The sequence below is a fragment of the Euprymna scolopes genome, chromosome 11 (genome assembly GCF_053919585.1).
Source record: "Euprymna scolopes isolate OS-2025 chromosome 11, ASM5391958v1, whole genome shotgun sequence".
Classification (NCBI taxonomy): domain Eukaryota; kingdom Metazoa; phylum Mollusca; class Cephalopoda; order Sepiida; family Sepiolidae; genus Euprymna; species Euprymna scolopes.
Window position 1 is genome coordinate 108,444,777 of NC_136492.1, and position 26,209 is coordinate 108,470,985.

Sequence of the window (26,209 nt, forward strand, 5' to 3'; positions counted from 1 at the left end):
CATCTTTCCACTAGGTAACATTGGTACTTGGGTTCTGTTAGTGCAAAATAAGATGATGTAGGAACAGAATAGTTTATAAAGTCTCCTTCCAATTTTAAGAACTAGCTTTCAAATATAATTACTATTTAGAAAACCAATGTGAGCACGAGAAGAATGAACCAGGCATGCATAGTTAACTATTCTGTATGCTTCCTTTACCAAAAGTTGTGTTTTATCCTAATTATAAAGATCAATATAAGATATGTAATAGATCGATTTGTTTTGCGGCAAACAAAAAAGAAAAAACAAAAACAAGGTACAGATAATAGTAATACTACTAATAATGGCAAATTTGTAGTTTAAGGCTCTCAGCTAAAACACTCACAAAAAGGAAATTCTACTTTTTCTTTTTAGGCATGTGTGAACATCTCGAAAAACTTAATGTAATCTCCTAAAAGAGTAGAATCTCATTTTAATTTCGAGGAGTGATTTAGCAGAAGGTATACAACAACAATATTTAGAAGTTATATAGTAAAAGAATATATTTCATTTTTATAAAAGATACATTAAATTATAAGTTCAAAATTGGAAAAAGCGTTCATTCTTACCATGACAGTTCACATGAAATCTCGTAACCGTTTGACAAAGAACCTAGTCTTTTTCAAAAACTGTTTTTAAATTTGTAAACGCCTGTGTTCAATCCAACCAGCATCAACATAAAAACAACTGATTTCAATTTGTGTATAAATAACACTAAACATTGAATAAATGAAAAACTGACAAGACCGTATTAACGGAAAAATAAAAGTTTATAATATAATGAATAACTATACTTAATAAAGATTATCGTAAATATAATAACTTAATATGAATTAAAATATGGATGAATTAAAAATATGAATAAAATAATAAATAAATAATCAAAAAGAATACTAAATAGTTAATTCCATGTTGAAAAGTGTTCTTGATGGTAAGTCCTGCAGGTATAATGTCCAATTGACTTGAGAAAATAATTTCTGATTTTAATTGAGCCTGCTTAATATGCAAGTTTTCAGTTTTCTAGCATGAAATTGTGGTTCATCTAAAATAGGTCTGAATTCAGGTGTTAGTTTGCATGTTATTCCACGAATACTTATAGAGAAGTATATTCAGGGTTACATACTACTAGTATTATTTTTGATCATTGATTATTATTATTATTTTTATTACTTTATTCATTACTTTTTAAGTCATTCAGATTTTTAATCCATGCATATTAAGTTACATTTATTTACAATAATTTTCATTATTAATGTATAGTATAGTTATTCACTATACTATTCAATTTTATTTTTATGTTTATTTTTCTTATCTCTCTCACTATGTTCATCCAACCATCCTAATATTTTTTATTTCTCCCATTTAGAGAAAGGATGACATTTTTCAGCAGTCAATTTATCAAACACATGTAAATTAGATGTCAAAATGTCTATGAAAGAATAATATTCCTCCATTATAACAAAGACCAATATTATATATATATATATATATATATATATAATATCTCTGGTGTATTTCTTTCCTGTCATGAGTAAAAAACTTGTTGGACAAAACGATTTCAAGTTTTTAGGGCAAGTCAGATTACCCCTTCTCATCTGAAAAATTTGGAAAGAAGAATCTTCCACTATTTCTAAGAGACTTTTTTTTTTTTTTTTTTTTTACTTCCTTATTTACATACACTTTCTCTCCATTTTTTAAACTTTCCAGTTTTAGAGGATTTCTTTCTTTGAGTTCACCAAATGAAACATTTTATATGAATATTAGCAAAACATTTCTTTACCATCATATTTAACAGATGTACCCTCATAATAAAAATGGTAAAGAGACTAAGTATTTTTAGTTTTATTTATTTATTTGTGGACTATTATCCTCATCTTTATAGTTGTTCCAATAATTAAATAATATATAAGTACTTTTAGTTATGCAAAAGAAAAGCTTTATTAATATTGTATTAAATCAAAAGATTAAAACATGGTAGTAGTTGTTACACAACAGGTCATGGGTATGTTGAGTATATAAAAATAAACCGTTCGTCCATTGCAACAACAAAACCCATCTTATCCTAAGGATGATGGATGACTCAAGCTGGGAGTGTGTTTAATGTGAAGCTGGTTTGCACAGAGCCAGCCTCACTATTGTATCCCAACTAGCCCGATTCAACGGCAGGACAGGGTTGAGGCAGTTAGAGGCCAAGTGGAATACAGGAGCTGCCGGTAAACGTCAATGTCTTCCTACACACAGTGCCTAGTATTCCCAAATGATCACCCATCTAACATTTGTGCGTGTGTGCCTGTGTACTACTCTCCTACAGCCCACACCACTGGATCGATCATGCCTAAACCAGACATGATGGTGGTCTCTGACCTAGGGATGGTGCACACCATTTTCTAGGTCAAAGGTTAAGGTCATATTTCGTGCGGCTCTTCATAAACTCTCCTACCTAGGGTGGTACACACCAAGTTAGGGTATCTTTGCTATATGTTTCATAAAAAGGTGTTTGTGATACTAAAATGTTAACCATGGTTTCAATTTTTATGTGTAACAATACAAGTGTCAATTTCAATATAACCCATTTGCTTTAAAGTTCATAGCTGGATTTCAGGCAATTTAGAAGGTAGTTAAAAAACTAAAAACATCTTAACCAATAGTTGCTCTTACAAGATCCACTTAGTGTAAAGATGGCTGCAAAGTAGGTACCCAAGTACAGCGAAGTCCTGCACAAAGCACGGTATCTTTGCTATTCCTGAAAGGATGAAACACTAGTGTTTGTAGGTATTTAATAATTATTATAGTAAATAATTATGTCAGTCCCTTTTAGAAACTTGTTTATCGTTAAGCACTTTCAGTTGAATTAAAAAGTCTGTCAATTTTCATCATATGACTAGATCACTCTGACATTAAAAACATTTAATGAAATAAATGTTTAAAATTCAACATCTCTCATGGTTAATGGTAGCCAAATGGATACGGTCCTTGCTAATGGAGCAAGAGATGGTTTCTGTCGCCGGGTTCAAATCTATCGACTGGTGTTAATCATGACACTCTGCACTGAAGATTCCCGAAAGGATGAAACAAGTATCTACAGGTATTTAATAATTATTATTATAGTAAATTATATACAATTTGATGAGATGAGATTCAGCCACTCTGATGAGTCGTAGACAACAAAATACATGTCAGTGGATAATTATATATATATATATATATATATATAAATAAATTATCCACTGACATGTATTTTGTCGTCTACGACTCATCAGAGTGGCTGAATCTCATCTTATCAAATTATATATATATATATATATATATATATATATATATATATACACATACATATATATAATAGAAAGACACCCGGTGTTGCCCAGAGTCATTAAAAAAATGTTCAAAGTTTATTCATTAGTTTTCAATGCTTAGAAGGGAAAGAAATGTACACAGGAACAGAACAAACATTGAAAATACAGTAAAATTTTACCCCCCTCACCACCCCCCAACAATGAACTCATCATTTTTACTCCAAGGAATTAATCATTTCGTCTAAATTTAGATATTATACATTTAGAACAACACTGATTAAGAAATTATAAACTTTATGGGATTTTGATAAGTAGTTTTGGACTTTTAGTTGGACAAACACATTTTCCCTTTATATAATGGATAGAAAATTACTTATCGAAAAATGGAGTAGAAACAAGTAGAAATAAGCATACAAAAACACCATTAAAGCTAGACAAATATATTTTGGTCGATAGGTTTGACCATATTCATTTAATAAATTGAGCTCTATTGCACAGAACTTGACAGTTGTATATTGAAGGAAAAAAATCTGAGGGAAGATAAATGATAGCAAGAAAGGAAGGAGGCAACATGAAGTGGATGGAGTATGTGAGAAGAGGAAAAGTTGGGAGTAGGATGCATTTATTGAGGAAGATACAAGAGGGAGGATCGATTACTAATTTATTGTTTCTGGTAATGTTGGACTTGTAAGAGGGTGCTTTTGGCTATAATAATCAGTGGTTGAAAAGCTTTATTGTAGTTTATACTACAATATACTTTGTCTTGGTAGCATTAAATATGACTATCCATTTTTGGCCACATTCTACTACAGATATATAGTGCTACTGCTTTAGCTTCACCTATCCTAAATACTGTGTGTGGTATATACTTTCAGAGATGATACTGGCAGTGGAATGGGATGACCTAAATCGACACTGTTGGTCCTAGATTTGGATTACATCTTGAGTGTTATTTGCACAACATTTTAGCTGATGTACCCTCCATCTTCCTTCTGATGTATCTTGTTGAACCCAGGAATCTGCACAGAATTTTGAATAGAACACTTTGAGGGGTAGCATGTTCTTGTTTTGTCAACTATGATGGGTGGGAGTTTTAATTGCAATTTTATATCATCTGCACTGAGTATTGAACCTTCAATCTCAAGAAGATTGTCACAACTGAATTTTATATAGTATTGTATCCATTATGTTAAAGTACTTGCAATCCTTTAGCATTCCAGGAATTTATCAAAGAGCTGGAGACTTATGAGTCAGTAATTTTGTAGGTCAATTTTAATCCAGAGTATTTGAAAACTTATCAGAGGTAATTTTCAATTTATTAAGGAAGCAAAATGGTTGAAGGAATTTGTTAGATTACCCATTGTTTATCAGGCAATAATAGATTTTCCAGAAAATGAGCTCCGTATTTCTGTGATGCTGTTCTCAACCTCTACCCTCATCTAAGGAGGTCGACTTGCAAAAGATTAAATGAAGTGAACTCATAATATATTGCAGGAAGTGAGGTTGGAGGCAAAACTTTAGTAACTCTAATGGAGGAATAGTATTATAGTACTAATGCGTAATCACATGTATTGAGAAAGGATGACAGTTTGTTTCTTTCAATATTCATCAAACATCCTCAGTCACAAAATTAAAGAAACGTAGAATCCTTAGACAAAAGAAAAATCCAAGTCATCCTTGATGGTCGTACATCAAAACGTGATATAAATCTGAGTGCGTCACAGGAGTTCATCTTTGGATCTTTATTATTCTCGATATTCATAAATGACCTCCTTGATTAAATTGTCTTTGAGATCAGTATATTTGCTGATAACACCACACTATAACAGACTAGAAGGTAAAACAAATGAAAACATATCTAAGGCAATGGCCTTAACATTAGAGGAAGACCTCTAGTCTGTAGTAGAATCTAAATGGATGGTAACATTGAATGCTGTCAAGACTAAGCTTCTTTCTTTTAACAATTACAAAAACCCTTAACCACCGATTGTCATGGCTAATAATACACTACCTGAAAGTATTTTGTTCAAACTGTAACTTAACATTCACAAACAACATAAAATTGGAACAAATTAAAGCCATTGCCAAGGCTGCTGCAAAGAAGCTATCTACTGTGCTAGAAAGTTACTTATATCTGAGAGTATCCTGCCATTATTTGCCCATGCATGGAGTTTTGCTGGTGCATCTGCTACCTAGCTTTTAGGCAGGGTTAAAAAAGTCACCAACTTAATAAGTCCTGCACTAACAATCAAGCTCCAACCTCTGTGCCATCACTGAAATGTGGCATCTGTGTGTCTGATTTACAAGTATTTTAATGGAATGTGCTCTTCTACTCTAATAGTTCTTTCCCCCCAACAAAATACTAGACTTTGGAATTCCCTCCTGGGTTGCGGCTTCCCTGGCTGTTCTGACATAAGTGTAATGTAAACAGACATCTCGCTGTTCCAGCCTTGTTTGGGGTGAAATAACAGTATTGAAAATAATTAAAAAAAATTTTTTTTTTATACTACAAAGGAGTCACCACTTACCAAGGCCCGGAGGCTACTTGAGGAGGATAAGGTTTAATGAGTATACAGTAGTCAATAGGAAATACTGTAGTAATCGTTAGTAGTGGAAATTTCTTAAATTGGATCACTTAAGGGGATCGCTCATCAAGAATTTTTTTATGTTGGACTTTAAGATGACCAAATTGTAGTTAGCTGGAAAGCAGGTAAACGGAGGAGAGTTTGGCATGGGTGGGGGGGGGATTATAGATTGGAATGCAGACGAGCACTTGCCATGAAAATAACGATAAAGCAAAGACAGGCTTGCAACGTCTCTTCTGTGGGAAAGAGGATGCAGGGAAGAGAAAAGGACATCCCCCACTAGTCTACGAAGTCTATTTTGAACTTTGCCAAAGCAGCATAAGGTCTTTCTAGCAGATCTCGCCCAGATGTGGCAACAGCACTCCATCCTTGGACATACCTGGCTTTATATAGGTAAAGAATTGCATCAGCAGTGAAATATTTACTGGAGTGGTAGAACGATCCTACCATTTTTCCTGTGGCCTTGGCAACAGATTTGATGTACATGTTCCATTTCAGATCAGGAGTAAAGGTCAAGTCGAGAAGCTTGTCAAAACATGAAGCCTCCCCAAGACGAGAGCCATTCATTTTAATTGATGCCAGATGAGAATCAAAATGATGATGTAAAGGTAGAAGCTTGGTTTTAGATGTATTAAAAGTAACCAGCCACCTCTTTCCCGATTGTATCATGTGCTCAAGATCAGAGAAGAAAGAGAATCAGAGAAAACTTTGATGTGTTGTCATAGATGGTAATGTTGTCAGCATAAATGTCTACGAATGACCTTAGGATGCGATTTGGAAGATCATTGATGTAAATCAGTAAGAGAGTTGGGCCCAGGATGGACCCCTGAGGGACTCCAGCATTAATACTATGAGCTTCTGATTTCTGTCCATCAACTACTACTCTTATGAACCTATTTGACAGAAATTATTTAATAATTAAGACATTTCCAGCTATATAGTAGCTGGAGATATTGTGAAGTAGACCTTTATTCCATATCCTATCAAAGGCCTTTGATATGTCAAGAGCAATTGCCCTAGAAAGCAAGCCTCCGTTGATAGATTTGCTAATCCTATGAAATATAACCATTAGCACATCTGCTAGATCTACAGCAGAACAGAAATCATATTGCATGTCACTAAGAAGGTTATTTTTGCTGAGGTGGTTGACTACTTCTCTATTTAACAGATTCTAGCAACTTACTCCTGATGTACAGGAGACTTATGGGTCTGTAATGAGAGGAAGATGACCGATCACCTGAATTCTTAAATACAGGACATACTGATGAGGTTTTTCAGGGTATTGGGAAGCAATTCTCCTTAAGACAATGCTTATATAGCTTTGTAAGTATGGGAGCTAGTTCTAGTTGAAGCCTTTTCAGCACTATAATTGAAATGCCATCAGGGCCAGTTGCTTTAATAGATTAACTTTGCAACATCACGAACAGATATTTGTATGTTGCATAGCAGGTTTTCTGATACAAGAGGAAATACGGAGGGTTGACAGTCTTGGTTGCATAGGGTAGAGTTAGCTGGAAAGTTCTTGGCAAAGAGTTTGCCTTTGCCTGATGCTAATGAGATTACCTCAGGTCCATTGATGATGGTTGGGATAGAGCACACGCGTCTATTCAGAACCCTGTTTGCTATTTGCCAAAACTGGTAGGAACCAAGCCACAGCTCAGCTACTTTGGATTTAATAAATTGAGCATAAACTCTCTTGCATTCTTTATTACTTTTTTTACAGTGGTTGCTGACAGTCCTGAAAGTGGCTTTAATCTCAGTACATCTATTACATTGAAAGCAATGGAAAAAGTGATTTTCTGTGCACAATGGCAGCACATTCTGGAGAGAACCATGGCTGGCTGTTAGGTTTTTGCTGGAATTTTTTGAAGGGTATGAAGCGGTCTATACCTACACTTAACTATTCCGTCAGGTTTGCTAATATTAAAGACACATTCTTTTTAAACATGGAACACAGAGGTAGATCTGATATAAATGTACGGATGCCATCCCAGTCAGCCATAGAGTATCAATATAACTGAGTGGTCGGAAGATCCCAGTGGAGACGGAACGAAGATGAACATAGCGCAGGGCAAGTTGTGAGAAAAAGGTATAGGAGACTTGCATACTGACTGACAGTGTTGGACACACCGTAGGGTTCATGAACAATCTGAGTGAGGTCATAAGCAATGGAAAAATCATGATAGAACCTCCACTCATCTGTCTTCTTTGAGTGGGTTAACCATTTCACATTGTGAACATTAAAGTTTCCACAGACGCCAAAGAATGAGCAAACAATTTTCTCAGATATGCTCTTAAAGATAGTAACTCCACTGTTGTGAGGGCGATAGAGGGCAAATATGAATGCAGTGGTGTGAGCAAGTGCAACCCGGAAGCACATATAGGGTAAATTAGGGTCTTCTCTGGAGATGTCTCTAACATATAGAAAGTCATCTTTAATGTAGGTACATATTCCATGTCATCTAAATTTAACTTCTATCTAAGGAAACTGATGAATCATATCAAGGCTCATCAATATAGCATTGTAATTTTAATTGTATAAAGATGCAAAAAAGAGAGTCAAAGAGAATCTGGCCATCACTTGCTTCAAAAGGAATAGAAAAAAAAAAAGAAAAAAAAAAAAGAAAAATGTTGGATACAATTCAAAAATGGAAAAATCATAGATTACCATCTGAAGATGAACACCAACCATCTGTTGATAGCATTCAGAGAATATAAACTCTAATCTGTGGAAAGAGGGGAGTCATAAATCCAAATGAAAAGTTCAAGTGAATCAAGAATTGGAAATTTCACTTAAATTAAAGTTCTAAAGACTCCCTCCCATCCCACTTCATCGCCAAATTCTCTCCAAGCAAGATTGGTACACATTCTACATTTGGAGTTGCAAGATAAAGAAATGCAGATATCAAAAATCTTTATTAACAGACTAGACTTTTTAGCCTATTAAAAAAGCAAAAAGTTATAGCCCATTGACTTAAAATGAGTGCTTTATGGTTGGATATCGTTAAATTTGTGCCCATTTTTGCATTAAATACTAATTCCTAATTGTGCATTAAACAAGTACGTAGTACCTAGTTTGCTGAACCTTATAACAAAGATCCACACAAAATTTTATCCACATCAGCTCAGTAGTTTCAGAGAAAATGAATGAAATATAGATCTATCAATGATGAAAAAAAATGATTAACATGTTTTGAACATGTTTCCTGGCTAGCAGACTTCAGACATGTAAAGAAATCATATCAAAGAGATTTCAATGAAAGATCACTAATGAACGAAACAAATAAAAGTTGAGACTGGTATACTGCTACTGATAACTGAAAGATTGGCCATAAATGGCAGAATTTGTTTCTAAACATATAGCGAAGATCTCTAAAAAATATGCACATAAGTCACGTAATTCAAATCAAGGTTGAAGCATCTTTTATTTCCAAATGGTCACCTATCTAGTGGGCCCAGTGGTGGAAATAGGCAAAATTGATGTCTTAACTTTTTAAATTTAATATGTAAAAAGTAAAAGAAATTTCTAAGAAACAAGACAATTGTAGCATTTGTAGCAATTAAGATTTTAAAGTTACAGGAATCAGCGACCTTGGTTGGGGTCCGTTTTTTATAAGCAAAATTATACCAACCTCAGTAAAAACTCAAAAATAGAAAAAAAATCCTCAAAAACACTCCTTACTTGTTTTGTTAATGCAAAAAATTAACTTAACTCATAAAATTGATAAATGAATATTTCCAGAAAAAATTGAGTATAATTTTGATTCTTTTTTGTGAAAAAAAAAAAAAAAAAAAAGCCAAAATTATACATTTTTTTTTACCCAAATCGGGTGATTTTTTTGCATAAATTGCAAAATATCTTCAAAAAGGGCTAAGGCTTAAAAGTATATACTTTTTGAAGTCCTTGGTTTATGGGTTATCTGATGCAATAAACAGATTTATGTGAAGTTTAGCTGTTTGCAGAATAATTTACCCTGAAAGATTTTATGGTTATAAGAAAAATGTTGAAATATTAAGATTTCCTCAATTCTTTTCACAATTGTGTCTTCAAATAGAAAACATTTATTGCAAATGGATGTTGAATGCATGCTATGTTGTTAGTTTACTTGTTAATGTTCATAAACCGTAGTATACATACTCATTTTCCAGAAAAAAAGAATTGTCCATTGAGAAGTTCCCTGTGTTCATTAGAGATTTCTTTTGTTTAAACTTTCCTTTATATCATTTAAACTTTCTTCAGTGCTTTTTGTTGCAGTAATTGTTTTATAAAAATCAATATTTATATTCCATATATATATTAACATAAAACAGAACAAATCAGCAAAGTGTTCATTACACAAAACAAATCTTCCAAGTAATCATTGATTACAAGTCACAGTTTCCACCAACCAAATCACCTGACTATTATGCTTGTATCAGTAAATGTGGAAAAGAATTCAATGTAATCCACATTATACTGATTGGTTGGAATTCTTCAAATCATCATGGATGCAATTCAATCATTTTAGAGTCAGCACAAGAAAGGCAATTCAACTGTGCTCGAACTTGCTGCTATAGAGTGAAGATGTTATATCAACAAAGAAAAGAAAGCATTTTAGTGACTTGGGTCCTGGAACGATGAAAGAAACAGATAAAAACCTCAATGCTATCCCCACAACTGATAAAAGTCGTGCATAGTTGGAAGTTCAGGGTCTATGTGCACAAGTTGGCGAGAAGGCATATGATGTAAAGATAAGAATTCATGGCACCATGAATTTTTTTTTTTTCTGATGGATTCCAAAGCAACAGGTGCTGAGGATACTGATATTGTGGGGAAGTCTAGTTGATGAGGATAGTGTGGTTCCTACTAAAAGTGGTGTCTTAAGACCAGGCAAGGTGTTACAGCGAAACGAATCGCTGTATCAAACCAGAAAAGTATCACCATAACCCATGCCTACATCAATAGCACTACATGGTTCCTCAAAGTTATGTATTGTTGCCACAGACTACAAACAATGGATTGAGAAGTTGGGGGTCATTAGGTGACCTAATTTGTGTCACCAGGGAAAGAGTCCTTGACAAAATTTACAGGGAAACTGGTCTATCTGGATAGATGTAATACTGCTGGTGGAAAAGGTGGGGCGTCAACAAATGACGTTTTTTCTGAGGAGGTTATTGGATACAAGGCTTGACTCGTGTGAAAAACAGGGATAATTTGTTGCTTTTGTATCACCAGTTGTCTACAATCCTCAGTGTTGTATCTTCCTGAAGACAAGTTAACCTTAAAATGCAAATTCTTTGCCAAAGTACAATTAGGAATATGTGTGATCATTTCAAAATGGATGAAGCTGAATCATACTCTTCATGGAATTAGTCAACATTCAATAGAGTTGATAGCCATGAATGATGGCTGCAGATTAGGAAACTTGTCACAGGAATGTTTAGAGTCCAACAATAGAGACATCCATAATTATTTGCAATTCCTTTCAAGAAAAACATAATCAATTGAACAATTAACTGATGTCATGTGTAGACTGCTTAAATGTTCTGATCCTGGTGTTGTGAAGCAGTCCAATCAATGGCATCCTGATAAGTATTGCCTTGAATGTGGTGCAAATAATCACACTATTAGGTCTTATGCAAGGCCTTTCAACCTACCTAAGAAATTTTATGTTTCTCTTGTTGAAGATATCTTGATTGGTATGTTGTAATATATATACTATTTCCGCATTCACATTATTAAACTTACAAGACATGGATCATTTTTTACTAAGATATGCCCAAATACCTAATTTGCACTTTTTTTGGAGCAAAATCCCAAATTTAGATTTTTGAACCTTAACCCCCCCCCCCAATTTAATATTTTTAAATATTTTAATTTTTCTGTATTCAACTCATCGTTTTGCTTTAAAACAAGCCCTCAACAACTTCCTGAGGACTTCTCATTGTCTATTTCCACAATTTGGTGATCTGGGCCCACAGTACCATCCAAGTATTAACCAAGTACAATTTCACTGAACTTCAGTGATGTGATGAGAACAGCCATAAACTCATTTAGTATACATGCTTTAAATGAATTAAAACAAACCTTTCTTCTGAAGTCTGAAGCGATAAGAGTTTTTCATCATCTTCAATGTTCAGGAACTAAAATATACAAAATGACAAAAATTTAGATGTAATACATTTTTTTAAAAATTGTACAAAATATATAAAAACATTAAAAACTTGAAAAATTATTTATACTTTCATCCATAAATGATTAAACTCTAAACTGAATCTATCTCTACTAATATAGAAAAGTCACTTTTTGTATGTGTGAGTTCCTTCCTCATAGGTTCCCAAACGGTTGAGCCTATCTTTGGGGTAGATTATTACAAGATTCATGAATCATCTAAAAAGTCAAAATGGTTGGGATTAAAACAATGCTGCATACATTTAAGGTGTAAAAAATTTTTTTTAAATACTGGACAAGGAGTAATAAACAAAGCAGTAAATAGTAAGTTGCAGTTTGTATTTCTGTTAATGATGTCAGATAAAAGCATAAGTGAATGTTTCTTTATAAAATGTATTAGGAACCTTATGGGGACAAACTAAAAGAATCGATGAAAGAGAGAAAATGGTACGGATCCATAGTTTTTTTTTTTTTTTTTTTTTTAATGAAGCCAAATGTCTTATCTATATATTTCAAACTAATATATACATCTCTATCAAATTTCACATTTCATAACAGATTGATTAAGGAGACGAAGGTTTGCCCCCAAAATTATAGAACTCCATAATAAGGTAAAAAAAAAAAAAAAAAAAAAAAATTATATATATGAAAAATAGATACATATTCATAACACACACACACACACACACACACACACACACACACACACTAGCAGCAAGACCAACACTATTTGAAACTGAATGAGGATTATTATGTACATTTTCACTGTTCTCGTAACATCATTTTACTTTGTCCCCTCCCCCTCTCCTCTCATTTTCTAATGTAGTCGAAAGCTGAAATATTGGAAACTTTCTGAATTTGAGTCTTATACAATGGTTTAAATTTCATTAAAATCAGATATACTTATTTGAAGTTTTAAGGAGTTTTGTGTGCAGGAGTCATCGAAAAGAACAGATAGATATTCTACACATAGTGGGTAATAGATTCAGGACCACTTCCATCATTTTCCTCAGAAAATTTTATCCATATAATTTCATAAAATTAGTATATATGTGAAATTTCAAGGGATTATGTACTGTATAGCTCAGTTAGTAATGCATTCAGAGATTCCGGAACACTTCCATCATCTTCCCTGGTAAATTTTACATAATACACAGAGATTCTATAACTTTTTTTTCTATAGATAACACAAACATCACTCACATTGGGTTATATATATATATATATATATACATATATTTTTTTTTTTTTACAAGGTAGTCACCACTTATCAAGGCCCAGAAGCCACTCGGAGATTAGGGTTATTGTGTGTACAGTACGTTAGTTTTGGAAATCTGATAAAGTGTCTTACTTAAGGAGGCGGTTCATCAGGAATTTGTTCACATTGGACTTGAAGACATCCAGGTTGTAGTCAGGTGGGAAACGGGCAACCGGAACAGAGTTCCACAGGCGTGCACTTCTAAGAGAGAAGCTTTGTTCATGGAATCTACGTTTTGATTTTGGCACAGATAAAGAGTGGGGAAAATTTTTGACAGTGGTTTTAGGTGTTTTTCGTGAAAGATTGGTGAAGGGGTACCAGAGATTGGAGTTCAGACGAGCACCTGCCAGAGTAGTAACGATAAAACAACGACAGGCTCGCAACGTCTCTCCTGTGGGAGAGAGGTTGCAGGGAAGAGAAAAGGGCATCACCCACTAGGCCACAAAGCCTATTTTGTACTCTGTCAAGGCAGGATAGGCTGTTTTTAGCAGCTCCTGCCCAGATGTGGCAGCAGTACTCCATCCTTGGACGTACTTGGCTTTTATACAGATAGAGAATTGCATCAGGAGTGAGACATCTTCTGGAGCGGTAGAAGGATCCGACCATTTTTCCAGGGATCTTGGCAACTGACTTGATGTACGTATTCCATTTCAGGTCAAGGGTAAAGGTCCAGCCCAGAAGCTTATCAAAACATGGAGCTTCCCCTAGACGAGAGCCACCCATATCAATTGTTGCCAGATGGGGATCAGAGCATTGATGATGTAAAGATAGGAGCTTGGTTTTAGATGCATTAAAAGTAACCAGCCACCTCCTCCCCCACTGTACCACGCGCTCAAGATCAGAGGAGAGAGAATCTGAGAGAACTTTGTCATTTACGGCCTTTGATGTGTTGCCATAGATGGTGGTGTCATCAGCATAGATGTCAACGAATCATTTAAGTATGTGTTTTGGGAGATCATTGATGGATATCAGGAAGAGAGTTGGACCTAGGATGGACCCCTGAGGGACTCCTGCATTAATACTGATGGCCTCTGATTTCTGCCCATCAACTACTACTCTTATGAGCCTATCGGAAAGAAATGATTTTATAATTGAGAAAACATTTCCAGTTATACCGTAGCTAGAAATCTTGTGAAGTAGGCTCTTATGCCATACCTTATCGAAGGCCTTTAATATGTCAAGAGCAATTGCTCTAAAGAGGAAGCCTTTGTCAAGAGATTCATTAATCCTATGAGATATAACAGTCAGCACATCTGCTGTAGATCTGGCAGAACGGAAACCATATTGCATGTCACTAAGGTTATTTCTGCTGAGGTGGTTGACTACTTCTCTATTTAATATGGATTCCAGCAGCTTACTCATGACACACAGGAGACTTATTGGTCTGTACTGAGAGGGAGAGGACTTATCACCTGAGTTCTTAAATACAGGATATACTGATGTGGTTTTCCAGGGTGTTGGGAAGCACTTCTCTTTAAGGCAACGCTTAAACAGTTTTGTAAGTATGGGGGCAAGTCCTAGTTGAAGCTTTTTCAGCACAATGATTGGAATGCTGTCAGGTCCAGTTGCTTTACTGGAATCAAGGTTCTCGATTAGCTTGGCGACATCATGCACAGATATTTGTATGTTGCAGAGCGTGTTGTCCGTTATAGGAGGAAATATGGGGAGTTGATGGGCTTCGTCGCATAGGGTAGAATTAGCTGCAAAGTTCTTGGCAAATAGTTTGGCCTTGTCTGATGCTGACGAGATGACCTCAGGTCCATTGATGATGGTTGGGATAGAACGCACACTTCTGTTCAAGATCCTGTTTGCTATTTGCCAAAACTGGTGGGAACCAAGCCGCTGCTCAGCTACTTTGGATTTAACGGACTAAGCATATAGCTCGCTTGCATTTTTTATTACTCTTTTGCAGTGGTTGCTGGCAGTCCTGAAGGCAGCTTTAGTCTCAGTGCATCTATTACGTTGGTAGCTATGGAAAAAGTGATTTCTGTGCACGATGGCAGCATCACATTTTGGGGAGAATCATGGCTGGCTGTTAGGTTTTTGTTGGAATTTTTTTATGGTATGAATCGGTCTATGCCTACAATTAGCCATTCGGTCAGGTCTGATACTATGGAGGACACATCTTTTTTAAACATGGAATGCAGTGGTAGATCGGATATAAGTGTATGGAAGCTATCCCAGTCAGCGGTAGAGTATCAATATACAGTACGGTAGAGGTACATCTCCAGATTTATTGCATTTCGTTTTTATCTTAACTGATACAACCGCGTGGTCGGAAGATCCCAGAGGAGAGAACGGAACTTGAACATAGCTCAGGAGAAGTTGTGAGAAAAAGGTCTAGAAGGCTAGCATACTGACCGGAAGTATCGGGCACTCGGGTGGGTTCGTGGACAATCTGGGTGAGGTCATAGGCAATGGCAAAATCATGACAGAACCTCCCCTCATCATCTGTCTTGTTAGAGTGGGTCAACCATTCCGCATTGAATTGGACATTGAAGTCATCACAAATGTGGATGTTAGCTGAAGGGTGAACAGACAAGATGTGGTCAATTTTTTCAGATATGCTCTTAAGGATAGTAACTCCGCTGAGAGCGAATATAAATGCAGTGGTGTAAGCAAGTGCAACCCGGAAGCACATATAAGGTAAATTAGGGTCTTCTCTGGAGATATCCCTACCACACGGAAAGCCATCTTTAATGTAGGCACATATTCCATGTCCATGGCGATCTTGGGGGTCAGATTTAGATGTTAAGTTAGAGTATCCTTTAATTATGAATTCGTCAAGGGAAGCGGTCGGCCTAATGCCAGTTTCACTTTTTATTTTTTTATTTTTTTTTTTTACATAGGCATCACCACATTATCAAGGCCAAGAGGCCACTCAAGGATAAGGGTTAAAGAGTGTACAGTAGAAATTGGACAATATAGTAATCATTAGTAATGAAAATTTGGTAAATTTGATAACTTATATGGAACGGCTCATCAAGAACTTATTTACGTTAGACTTGAACACAACCATATTGTAGTCAGCCGGAAAACAGGAAAACGGAAGACAATTCCACAGGCGTGCAGTTCTAAGAAAGAAGCTTTGTTCATGGACTCTACGTTTAGGTTTAGGCACAGATAAAGAGTGGGGGAAATTATTGATAGTGTTTACAGCTAGACGAGTGTTTCTTGTGAAAGTTTGGCGAGGGGGGACCATAGATTGAAGCTCAGTTGAACACTTTCCATGAAAATAACGATACATCAGAGACAAACTCGCAACATCTCTTCTGTGAGATAGAGGCTGCAAGGAAGAGAAAAGGACATCTCCCACGAGGCTACGAAGTCTATTTTGAACTCTATCAAGGTAGGACAAGTCCTTTCTAGCAGCTCCTGCCCAGATGTGGCAACAGTATTCCATCCTTGGACGTATCTGGCTCTTATATAGATAGAGAATAGCATCAGCAGTGAGATATCTACCGGATCAATAGAAAGATCCCACCATTTTTCCAGCGGCCTTGGCAACAGATTTGATGTACGTGTTCCATTTAAGATCAGGAGTAATGGTCAAGCCAAGAAGCTTGTCAAAACTTGAGGCCTCCTGAAGACGAGAGCCATTCATTTCAATTGATGTCAGATGTGGATCAGAATGTTGATGATGTAAAGAGAGAAGCTTGGTTTTAGATGTATTAAAAGTAACCAGCCACTCCTTACCCCATTGTACTACGTGCTCAAGATCAGAGGAGAGAGAATTGGAGAGAACTTGGTCGTTTACTGTCTTAGATGTGCTACCATAGATAGTAGTGTCATCAGCAAAAATGTCTACAAATGATGTAAGGATGTGATTTGGAAGATCATTAATGTAGATCAGGAAGAGAGTTGGGCCCAGGATGGACCCCTGAGGGACACCGGCATTAATACTGTGAGCTTCTGATTTTTGCCCCTCAACTACTACTTTTATGAACCTATCAGAAAGAAATGATTTAATAATTGAGAAGACATTTCCAGCAATACCATAGCTAGAGATCTTATGAAGTAAACCTTTATGCCATACCCTATCAAAGGCCTTAGATATGTCGAGCAATTGCCCTAGAAAGGTTGCCTCCGTCGAGAGATTTGCTAATCGTATGAGATATAACTGTAAGCACATCTGCTGTAGATCTAGCAGAACGGAAACCATATTGAGTGTCACTAAGAAGGTTATTTTTGTTGAGATGGTTGATTACTTCTGTATTTAACACAGATTCCAGCAACTTACTCATGACGCACAGGAGACTTATTGGCCTGTACTGAGAGGGGGATGAGCGATCACCTGAATTCTTAAATACAGGGCATACTGATGAAATTTTCCAGGGAGATGGGAAACTATTCTCCTTAAGACAACGTTTAAACAGTTTTGTAAGTATGGGCGCTAGTTCAGGTTGAATTTTTTTGAGTACTATAATTGGAATACCGTCAGGGCCAGTTGCTTTACTGGAATCAAGGTTTTTGATTAGCTTGGCAACATCACGTACAGATATACGTATATCACATAGCGTGTTTTCTGATATTAGGAAGAATATTCTGGTTTCATCTGCTGTAATTGGGTTTCAACCTCTGGAAGGTTGGAACATAAACCTCTAATGTTGGAGAAGGAGACATGGTAGTAGGGGTCTATGTTGGAGGATGGGGTTCTAGGTTTACATGTGTTACAAAAGAAAAATATTACCACAATGCTAGATTTTATAATTCTTACATTTCCATTTATTAATTCTGGCTACACAAGGATTACGTTTTCAGTAACTCATTTCAGTTTAAATCAACACATCCAATGCTCACCATCTTCCAAGTAGTTCAGATGTTGAGCTTTACAATTTCTATTTTTCCTTATTTATACAAGTCTGTATGAAAATAAGACAAACAACAAAAATATTGTGCATGTAATTCGTGCTATCACAACACATCAGACATGTGTACAAGGTGATGATGTATGAAAGTAAAACCTAACCAATGAGAGTTGAGGACATGTATTGCATGGAGAGAAATGATGCAAGTTCTACAAGCTTGTGGATCTTGGAAAGAAGCAACTAAAATAGTAAATCATATTACAATGAAGTATCAAAACAGCAGATTGATGGAGACCACTAGACCAAGGAGTCAAATGAGCTGGAACAAAAGTAAGGAATATATCAGACAATTCTGAGGAACACATGTTATAATAGTATTTATAGAAAAGACTAGGACTAGCAACAGGATGGCTGTGAGAGAAAGGTTGCAGAGAAGAAAGGGGGGGGGGTCCCCCCAAAAATTACAGATATGTTTCTGCAGCTTATTAAGAATCTTCAAATAGGATAGAGATTCACCAGCCAAAATATGACAACACTCTACATGCTCAGATTTGTAGATATTCAGATGTAAGAAAGTGTGCAGAGTGATAAAGAGAACTGACTTTGTGAGAAGCAGAAAAAATAATGGGTCTAATGTAGAATTTCAAGAAAGATTTGATGAGGAGAAAAAAAAAAAAAAGTTTCAGAATAGATTTCTCCTCAAGAGCAGAGCTATCCATGAGAATCTCAGGAAGAAAAGAGTCATGCTCATGATTGAAAAACACAAGCAGAGTTTTGACAGGATCAAATGAAACAAGCCATTTCATACCCCGGCCCACAACTGAACTCAGCAACATCTAGATTAGCTATATATTTCAATTGACAAAGGGAGATGGGCAAGAAGCAATAGCAGAATAGAGAGTGCTATTATCTGCATACACGTTAATCTTGAATATTCTAGGAGATCATTTATATAGAGAAGAAACAGAGTTGAGCCTAGAACAGAGCCCTGAGAAACAGCATTAATAAGAAAAAAGAAAAAAAAGACACCATCCAGAGTTACTTGCAGTCCTTGACCAGAAAGAAAAAAACTAATGTCAAGAACCTCACTACCAAGACCATAACCCTGAAGTTTATGTAAGAGACTAGAATGTTATGCCATTGAACACTTTTGAAATATCAAGCATAATGGCTTTACCCTCTTCTATCCAGAAGCCAACAGATCTATCCTATCCAGTTATAAACAGTTAAAAGACCAACAGTTGAACAAAAACCACGAAAGCCATACTGAACATCACTGAAAAGGCCAAGACTCTCCAGAAAATCAACAAGATTGCCATTGACTAACCTTTCAAAAAAACTTTGCTCATTACAGAAGAGACTAAGAGAGAAATACTTGTCGAGACTGATCACCAGCATTTTTAAAGATAGGATTCCTTCCAACAAGAGGGGAAACAACTTTAATAAACAAAGATTGAATAATTTTGAAAGGATAGAAGAAAGTTCAGGAGAACAACAGAAAGCCTTAAACTTGTCAAGACTAGAAAGATCCGTAGCAACCATATTTGGAATGATGATAATTACAGAATCAAGAGACTCATCAATTGTCAAAGGAAAATCAGCACCAGATTCATCAAGACAAGAATTGTCAGAAAAAAAAGCAAGCTAAGAGAGCATCTTATCTAAAGAAAATGAAATAACTTGAAAACCATTAAATAAGAGGAGGAATAGCAGACTTGTCACTATTAATAATACTATTGTAAAGCCATGCAAGCCAATCTTTTGAGAGGAGACAAAGTCTCGAATCCTTCGGGAGTAGCTAACTTAGTCCCAGAGATTGCGCTCTTGCAGGCATTGCTAGTTTTTCTGTAGAATTATCTAAAAGCCTCAGAACCATACAGACAATAATTATTAAAGTAATGGTTATGATCGGCAATAACAGAAGCACAAATAGATGAAAACCAGAGAGGAAAATGAGGTTTGAACAGAAAATGACAAGGAGGAATGAAGTCAATTTCAACAAGAAGCTAGTCAGTAACCTTAGCATCATTCAGAAATATGCCAATGATACAACCCCATGGAACGTCACATAGAAAGCTGTGAAGCCCATCCTAATCAGCTGATCAATAAAAGACTTCACAGAAAAATCAATCTCAACATGATCAGAGGAACCCAATGGAGAAGAGGAAATGGAGCACAAGTCAGGAACAGAAGTGAAAAAATAAAAAGCAAGTATGGTTGATGACTATCATTATCAGAATAACGTTTAAGGAAAGAGACAATTTGGGAATAATTATGAGACAGAAAAATTAAAACGGATTTCACTAGCTTGATCTGCGTGATTGGTGGAGCCAGCCATAATGATGAGCATTATATAGAAATCAGTTACAACTTTTCAGAAAGTTTAATAAAAAATCCAAGGCATCAATTTTTTTTAATAAGCACAAAAGTGTCAATTTTAGCCATTTTAACCAGAAAGGCACCCCTAAGGGGGAGGGAAGGAGCAACCGGAGTTTTCCCCGGAAAATCCGTTCTGTTACTTTTTTACTCATATCATGTTAGTGTTTGTGCAAAATTTCAAAAAAATTGAGAGAAGTATGAACAGACAAAGAGACAAGAGTGAATAGTAAGAGTGTAGTAAAGACAACCTTAGACAAATAAAAATGATACTCATGAGATTCAAGACTGGAGACACATAAAATGGAGAGATCCTTGCCAAGAAAAAAGAAAGAATAATCAAGTAAATGCATGAAAGAATTCAAACAAATAAGAGGCAAATAACCATCCACATGTAGATCGTTGCTATCAATGAAAGCATCGAGTTAGGCTTTATAAAGAGCAAGAATATAAGATTTAACAAAGAGAAATGAATAAACATCAGGAAAGTTTGTTTTGAGACCACTGATGTTACTATAGGAAATAGTAAGATGTTTATGATAATAAAAAGGAAAGAAAGGGGAGGTAGAATCATTTCAAGACTAACCAAGACTGAAAGAGACAGCACCAGCATCATTTAATCACTGACTCCAAATAGGCTAGTTAAAAAAAAAAAAAATAAATAAAATTAAAAAAAAAAACCCTTCAAGAGCCTAATAAGGTGGGAAGGGGTTACTAGGCAGGCCAACAAAAGATCTACTCCTAAAGTAGTTATGTGACTGAACTGTATAGTTATGTGACAGAAACTGGTTTGTTATGATACCATCATTCTTCAACAAAAGCTAAAGTTGACCTTTTTCCCAAGAGGTAAGACATCAGCAAGGCATTTTAAGAACCTCTGTATCAAAAGTGACCAGAAAGTATACAATATAGAGAAGGGGATCTACATAACCACACATATGCTAAACTAGAGCATTTCTTTATTTGCTTTATTTTTTTCAGTAAACCTTATAATAAACTCGTCATAGTTCATTAAAAGAAAGGTTGATATGGATGGTACTAATAATTCTTAGATATACACTATATAGAACAATAATAATGCCTAAAAGGAGCTAATAAAACCCCAATGCAGCTTCAGACCAAATCCCATCCACAGAAGTGTATTGTATCTAAACTAAAATATCTGTACAAAATAAAAAATAATTCCTCTTGAGAGTCTAGTTAGAAAGACAAGCACAACAAGATCAATGTTTTCCTATGCTGCTAAAATATAAAAAAAAAAAAAATTATGGAAATAGACACTTCTGTTGATTGTTACTGCTTGTAATAAAAAATGAAATACACAGACATGACAAAAAAAGAATAGATATCCATAGAAACAATTTATTTCAATAAAACATCACAAATTTATAGAACAAAATCAATAATAAATAGTCACAAATTTAATAACTAATACTTGGGTTGCCATTCCCTTTGCTATTTTTAATGCTAGGACCCTTCTAGGCATGGCATTGATCACTTGACGAATATCATCTTGAGGAATCTCTTAATATGTCTGGTGCAATAATGTTAAAAGTTTAGGCTTAGAAGATGGCTTTCTTTTCTTTGGCGAAGGTTCCAGTCTAATATGCCACATATGTAGTAGACATTCAAGTTCTCTCCAGTTTGCACCAGTTGTAGATATGCTTATGGACATTAAAGTAAATATATACCGACACCAAACATGCCATGATTTCATTTTGATTAAAATTTCATTTTGATTTTCATTCTAAAAAAGTCTAAAATTTAAAGCTTAAGGTCTCAATTGAAATTCAAGGAATTTTGCTTAAATTATTATAGATCAAATTTAATGCGAGTCTAAAATATGAATTTTCAAATGGGAAGTTTTTCAAATGGGAAGTTTCATAATCTTCAAATACTCAAGAAAAACTAAAATTTAAAGAATATTTATTAACTGACTTTTAATATTTATTGTTAAAATTAAAAAAAATTAGAAATATCTGAATCATCAGAAAGGACTTCAATCTCTTTTCATAAATTTACAATAAACTAAACAGCATTACTTATCCTCACAAATTAGTTTAACTTCCATTTTACATGCTAGCATGCGTTAGCTTTTAGAAATGAAAGAAAAAGGATAACTTACCTTTTTTTCTGGTTTTGTTTCAGCAGTATTAAGCAAACTATAAAAAAAAAAAAAAAAGATAATAGAATCAGAATTGAAAAAAATTCAAATCATAAAAACAAAAAGAGATTTTTGGGGTTATCAATTTCAACTGTTATGGCTGCCAAATGTTAACTCATACATTTCAACTAGTCTAGGTAGCAACGCCAGAATTGGCCTGTTTATGCTGGGAAAAATAGATAAAAACTGAAAGTTTCATAAATTTTAACTCACAATATCTCAGCTATTTTTAAGTTATATCTATGAAATTAGTATATAAATACGAAGATTGTTCCAAAAGTAAAGTCGTAAAGTCTATGTCTTTTTCAACTCAAAAAATTAAAGAGCTATGAAGATGGGAGTATACTATTAAAACCAGTGACCTTTTTTATGCCCAAGAATTTGTTTTTCTACATAGTCACCACAATTCTCAATGCACTTTTGCCAGAAATTCAATGACGCACCTTTGTTTCTGACACACATCCATGACATGTTCTTTGAATCTGACACACATCCATGACATGTTCTTTGAATCTTACACCATCAATATTTGCAACAGGGAGATGAAATTTTCAGGTCATCATAACAATGCAATCCCCTCTGATTTGAGCAGAATAAAAAAATAAGAGGCATGACTTTCGGAATGACCCTCGTACAATTTAATCGTTTTCTATTGATATTCTTTTCATTGTACGATTAGATATTTTTGCAGGTTAAATTTGAATTATGTAGCTACTTAAATGACAAATGGGTTTAGTTCCACTTTTTCAAATTTTTAGTTCTGCATTGTGCTGTTCATGTTATTCACAATTAATACACTTGGAAAAATCATTCTGTCTTAAAAAAAAAAAAAAAAAGTCATTCTTCAGTTTGGTGGGCAACATTAAATCTAAAATTATTTTTCATACGTAATTTCCAAATTGAAACGTTCAGTGAATAAAATTCACTAGAAATTTCATTTTACAAGGTATTCTTTTTATACTATCGGATAAGGCAGGGTTTTCCCCAGTAATAATAGGGTTTATTTATCATTGCAAACAGCTCAACAGTAAAAGAGACATCAGTTTACATTTCTATTTCATTTTCGGTAACTTGAAAACAATGCATGTGTAAATATGCCTTCCCCTCTTCTGCACATGTGAAAATAAGCTCGCTTTTCATCTTGCAAGAGACATAATAGTAGCAAAAGCAAAGTGTTCGCTCTTTTCTTTCTTTTTCTCATTTCTCTTGCTCGCTCTTCATTCTTCTTTCTGTCCTTTCTTGTTCTACGGGTCATGGGTCATCTATGATCTATTTTAATGGATGACATCATAAAAGACCTTCTCAGTCCTTTATATATTTACTATAACAGAATTTTTCGTGATTGTTCTCGCTCAATTTTTCATCATTTAACTCCATGTTAGTGCATTTACTTGTCATTTTAACATGTTATGTACTTATTTAATGATTATAAATGTCACAAAAAATACAAAAATCTCAGTTTTTCTCTATTTTTACCAGAATTGTAGAAAACCGAATCCGAAATCTTACTAATTAGCAGCTGCATAATTGGTCACTGTGTGGTACACCTAAAAAACATGGTGCATGGCAGACAGCCTTATCACACTCAGAGCAATAATAAATGGTTTTCTTTCCTGTTTTTAGAATAACACTACCACCAATAGCAATGGCCAAGAACACATTACCTGAAAGTACTTCCTTTAAACTCCTCGGCCTAAAGTTTACAGGGAACATGAACTGGAATAGATACATTGAGAGCATTGCCAGGGCTGCTGCGAAGAAGGTGGGCTCTCTCTACTGTGCTAGAAAGCTACTTACGCCTGAAAGTATCCTATACCTCTATAAGGCCACCATTTGCCCATGTATGGAGCACTTGTCACATTTGAGCTGGTGCATCTACTACCTGTCTCACTCCTTGACAGAGTTCAAAAGAGAGTCGTCAACCTGATAGGTCCTGAACTGTCATCTAAGCTTCAGCCTCTGTCCCATCGACTAAATGTTGCATCCCTCTGCCTGTTCTGCAAGTACTTTATTGGTGAATGCTTTGACGAACTACAAGCACTTGCACTGTAACGTGATCGACTTGAGGGAGCGATTTGCCCCTCATTGGGGAGGTTGAGATTTCCCTGGGAAAGACCGGGTAAATATGTTAAAATTGTTAAATTAATCCTGGACGACAGCGGATATCAAAAAGACTTGAATTGAAATATATAGATATATTTTGTTTTATTGTTTGAAAAATCAGATATATATTTTGTGTTATTGTCAAACTCAGAGATATAATTGTTATTTTGTGTTAGGAAATGCCAAACAATGTAGAAACAAGAATGTACTTGTTGGCCTGGAAAGCACCTTCAGACCTGGTATTCTGAATGACAAGGCATTGATCTCTAAGGTCATGGGAATAGATATCATTTTGGGTCTCAGATTTCAAGACTGGTAATATTGGCTGAACTGCATACCCACAATTTGCATCTGGGGATTCCCCCAGACACGTATCTTAATTTGATTGGCTTAGATTTTCCACCCCAACCCGACCCAGAGTATATAAGGCCAATGCCCTCGGAATTAATCAGATTGGCGCAGAATCTCCAGATAATAATATCGCTCCCTGAAGACATGACCACCACCACCCCTCTCCATTTCGCCTGAGTTCTATCATGAAGAAGAGAAGAAAGATTTGAGACTTTAAAAATGCACTAAGAATAGGAGTGTACATATCTGTAAAAAGTTGTAAATTTTGGTGAAATTAATTTTTTAGTAGAATAGAACCCAGTTGTCTGTTTTCTTTCTTGCAAACACAACTTTCGTTTTTTTTCGCTTACAGACGAATTCTACACTGAGGTGTTTGGGATCAATGTACTAGCCTCTCAGAGAACCAGACATCACGGGCCGAAGTTTTTCGAAGACGATCAGGCGTTCGGGAATAATGTAACCTGCCTCTCTTGGTGAGGTCACGCAAGAACCCCCCGATCGTCTTCGAAAAACAGTTTATGCATCACAGACGGCACCAAGCATGCAAATGTCCTTTTTATCCTTCCATTTCAAGGCCATTAGTTTTCCCCTGTAGCGTGCAAAAATTTCATCTTTCTTCACCCCCCCCCCCCAAATCCTTAGGTACTTCCTTCTTGTTAGCCCTGAGGGTACCAACAGCATCATAGTTGTTAGCACAAAGTGTATTGTACAAATGTGGGGAACTAAAAAGGTTGTCCATGTTCACTGTATACTTTTTACCAAAATGAAAACTACTTTGCTACCCATTAACTTCTGAATGTATTCAGTTTCCCTTCCCGGGTAAACAAAGAAATCCCAAATGTATCCAGAACTAATATATGATTTTATGCCGTAGTGTGCATGCTTAGATGGATTATACTGCTTCCAGGAAAGTCTGCCCTTCCAGAGCAGGAGGCTCTTGTCCACGGTAAAAAATTTCCTATGAATGTAATTCAGAACAGGTGGCAGCTTGTAAAGCTTTACTGCCACAGTGAGGTTCATCTGTGCATGAACAACAGTGCAAAAAAACCTGATCCCATTTGCATTCATCAGGACCCATTTTTTAGAACTTTCAGACGAA

General features: G+C 35.4%; 1 protein-coding gene across 3 annotated transcripts in view; it reads right to left on the reverse strand.

Moving 5' to 3' along the window:
• Window positions 1-26,209, reverse strand: part of LOC145288060 (WD repeat-containing protein 44-like) — a 147,121-nt gene that overhangs the window by 81,171 nt on the left and 39,741 nt on the right. For 2 of the 3 annotated variants that reach the window (XM_080136096.1, XM_080136095.1), the window contains exons 2-3: window positions 22,618-22,654; window positions 11,967-12,022 (exon numbers count right to left, since the gene is read on the reverse strand). In XM_080136096.1, the coding sequence (XP_079992222.1) occupies window positions 11,967-12,022; window positions 22,618-22,654 (93 nt within the window). Of the gene's footprint in view, window positions 1-11,966; window positions 12,023-22,617; window positions 22,655-23,704; window positions 23,891-26,209 lie in introns of those variants that run through there. The other variant, XM_080136094.1, reaches the window with a different exon arrangement.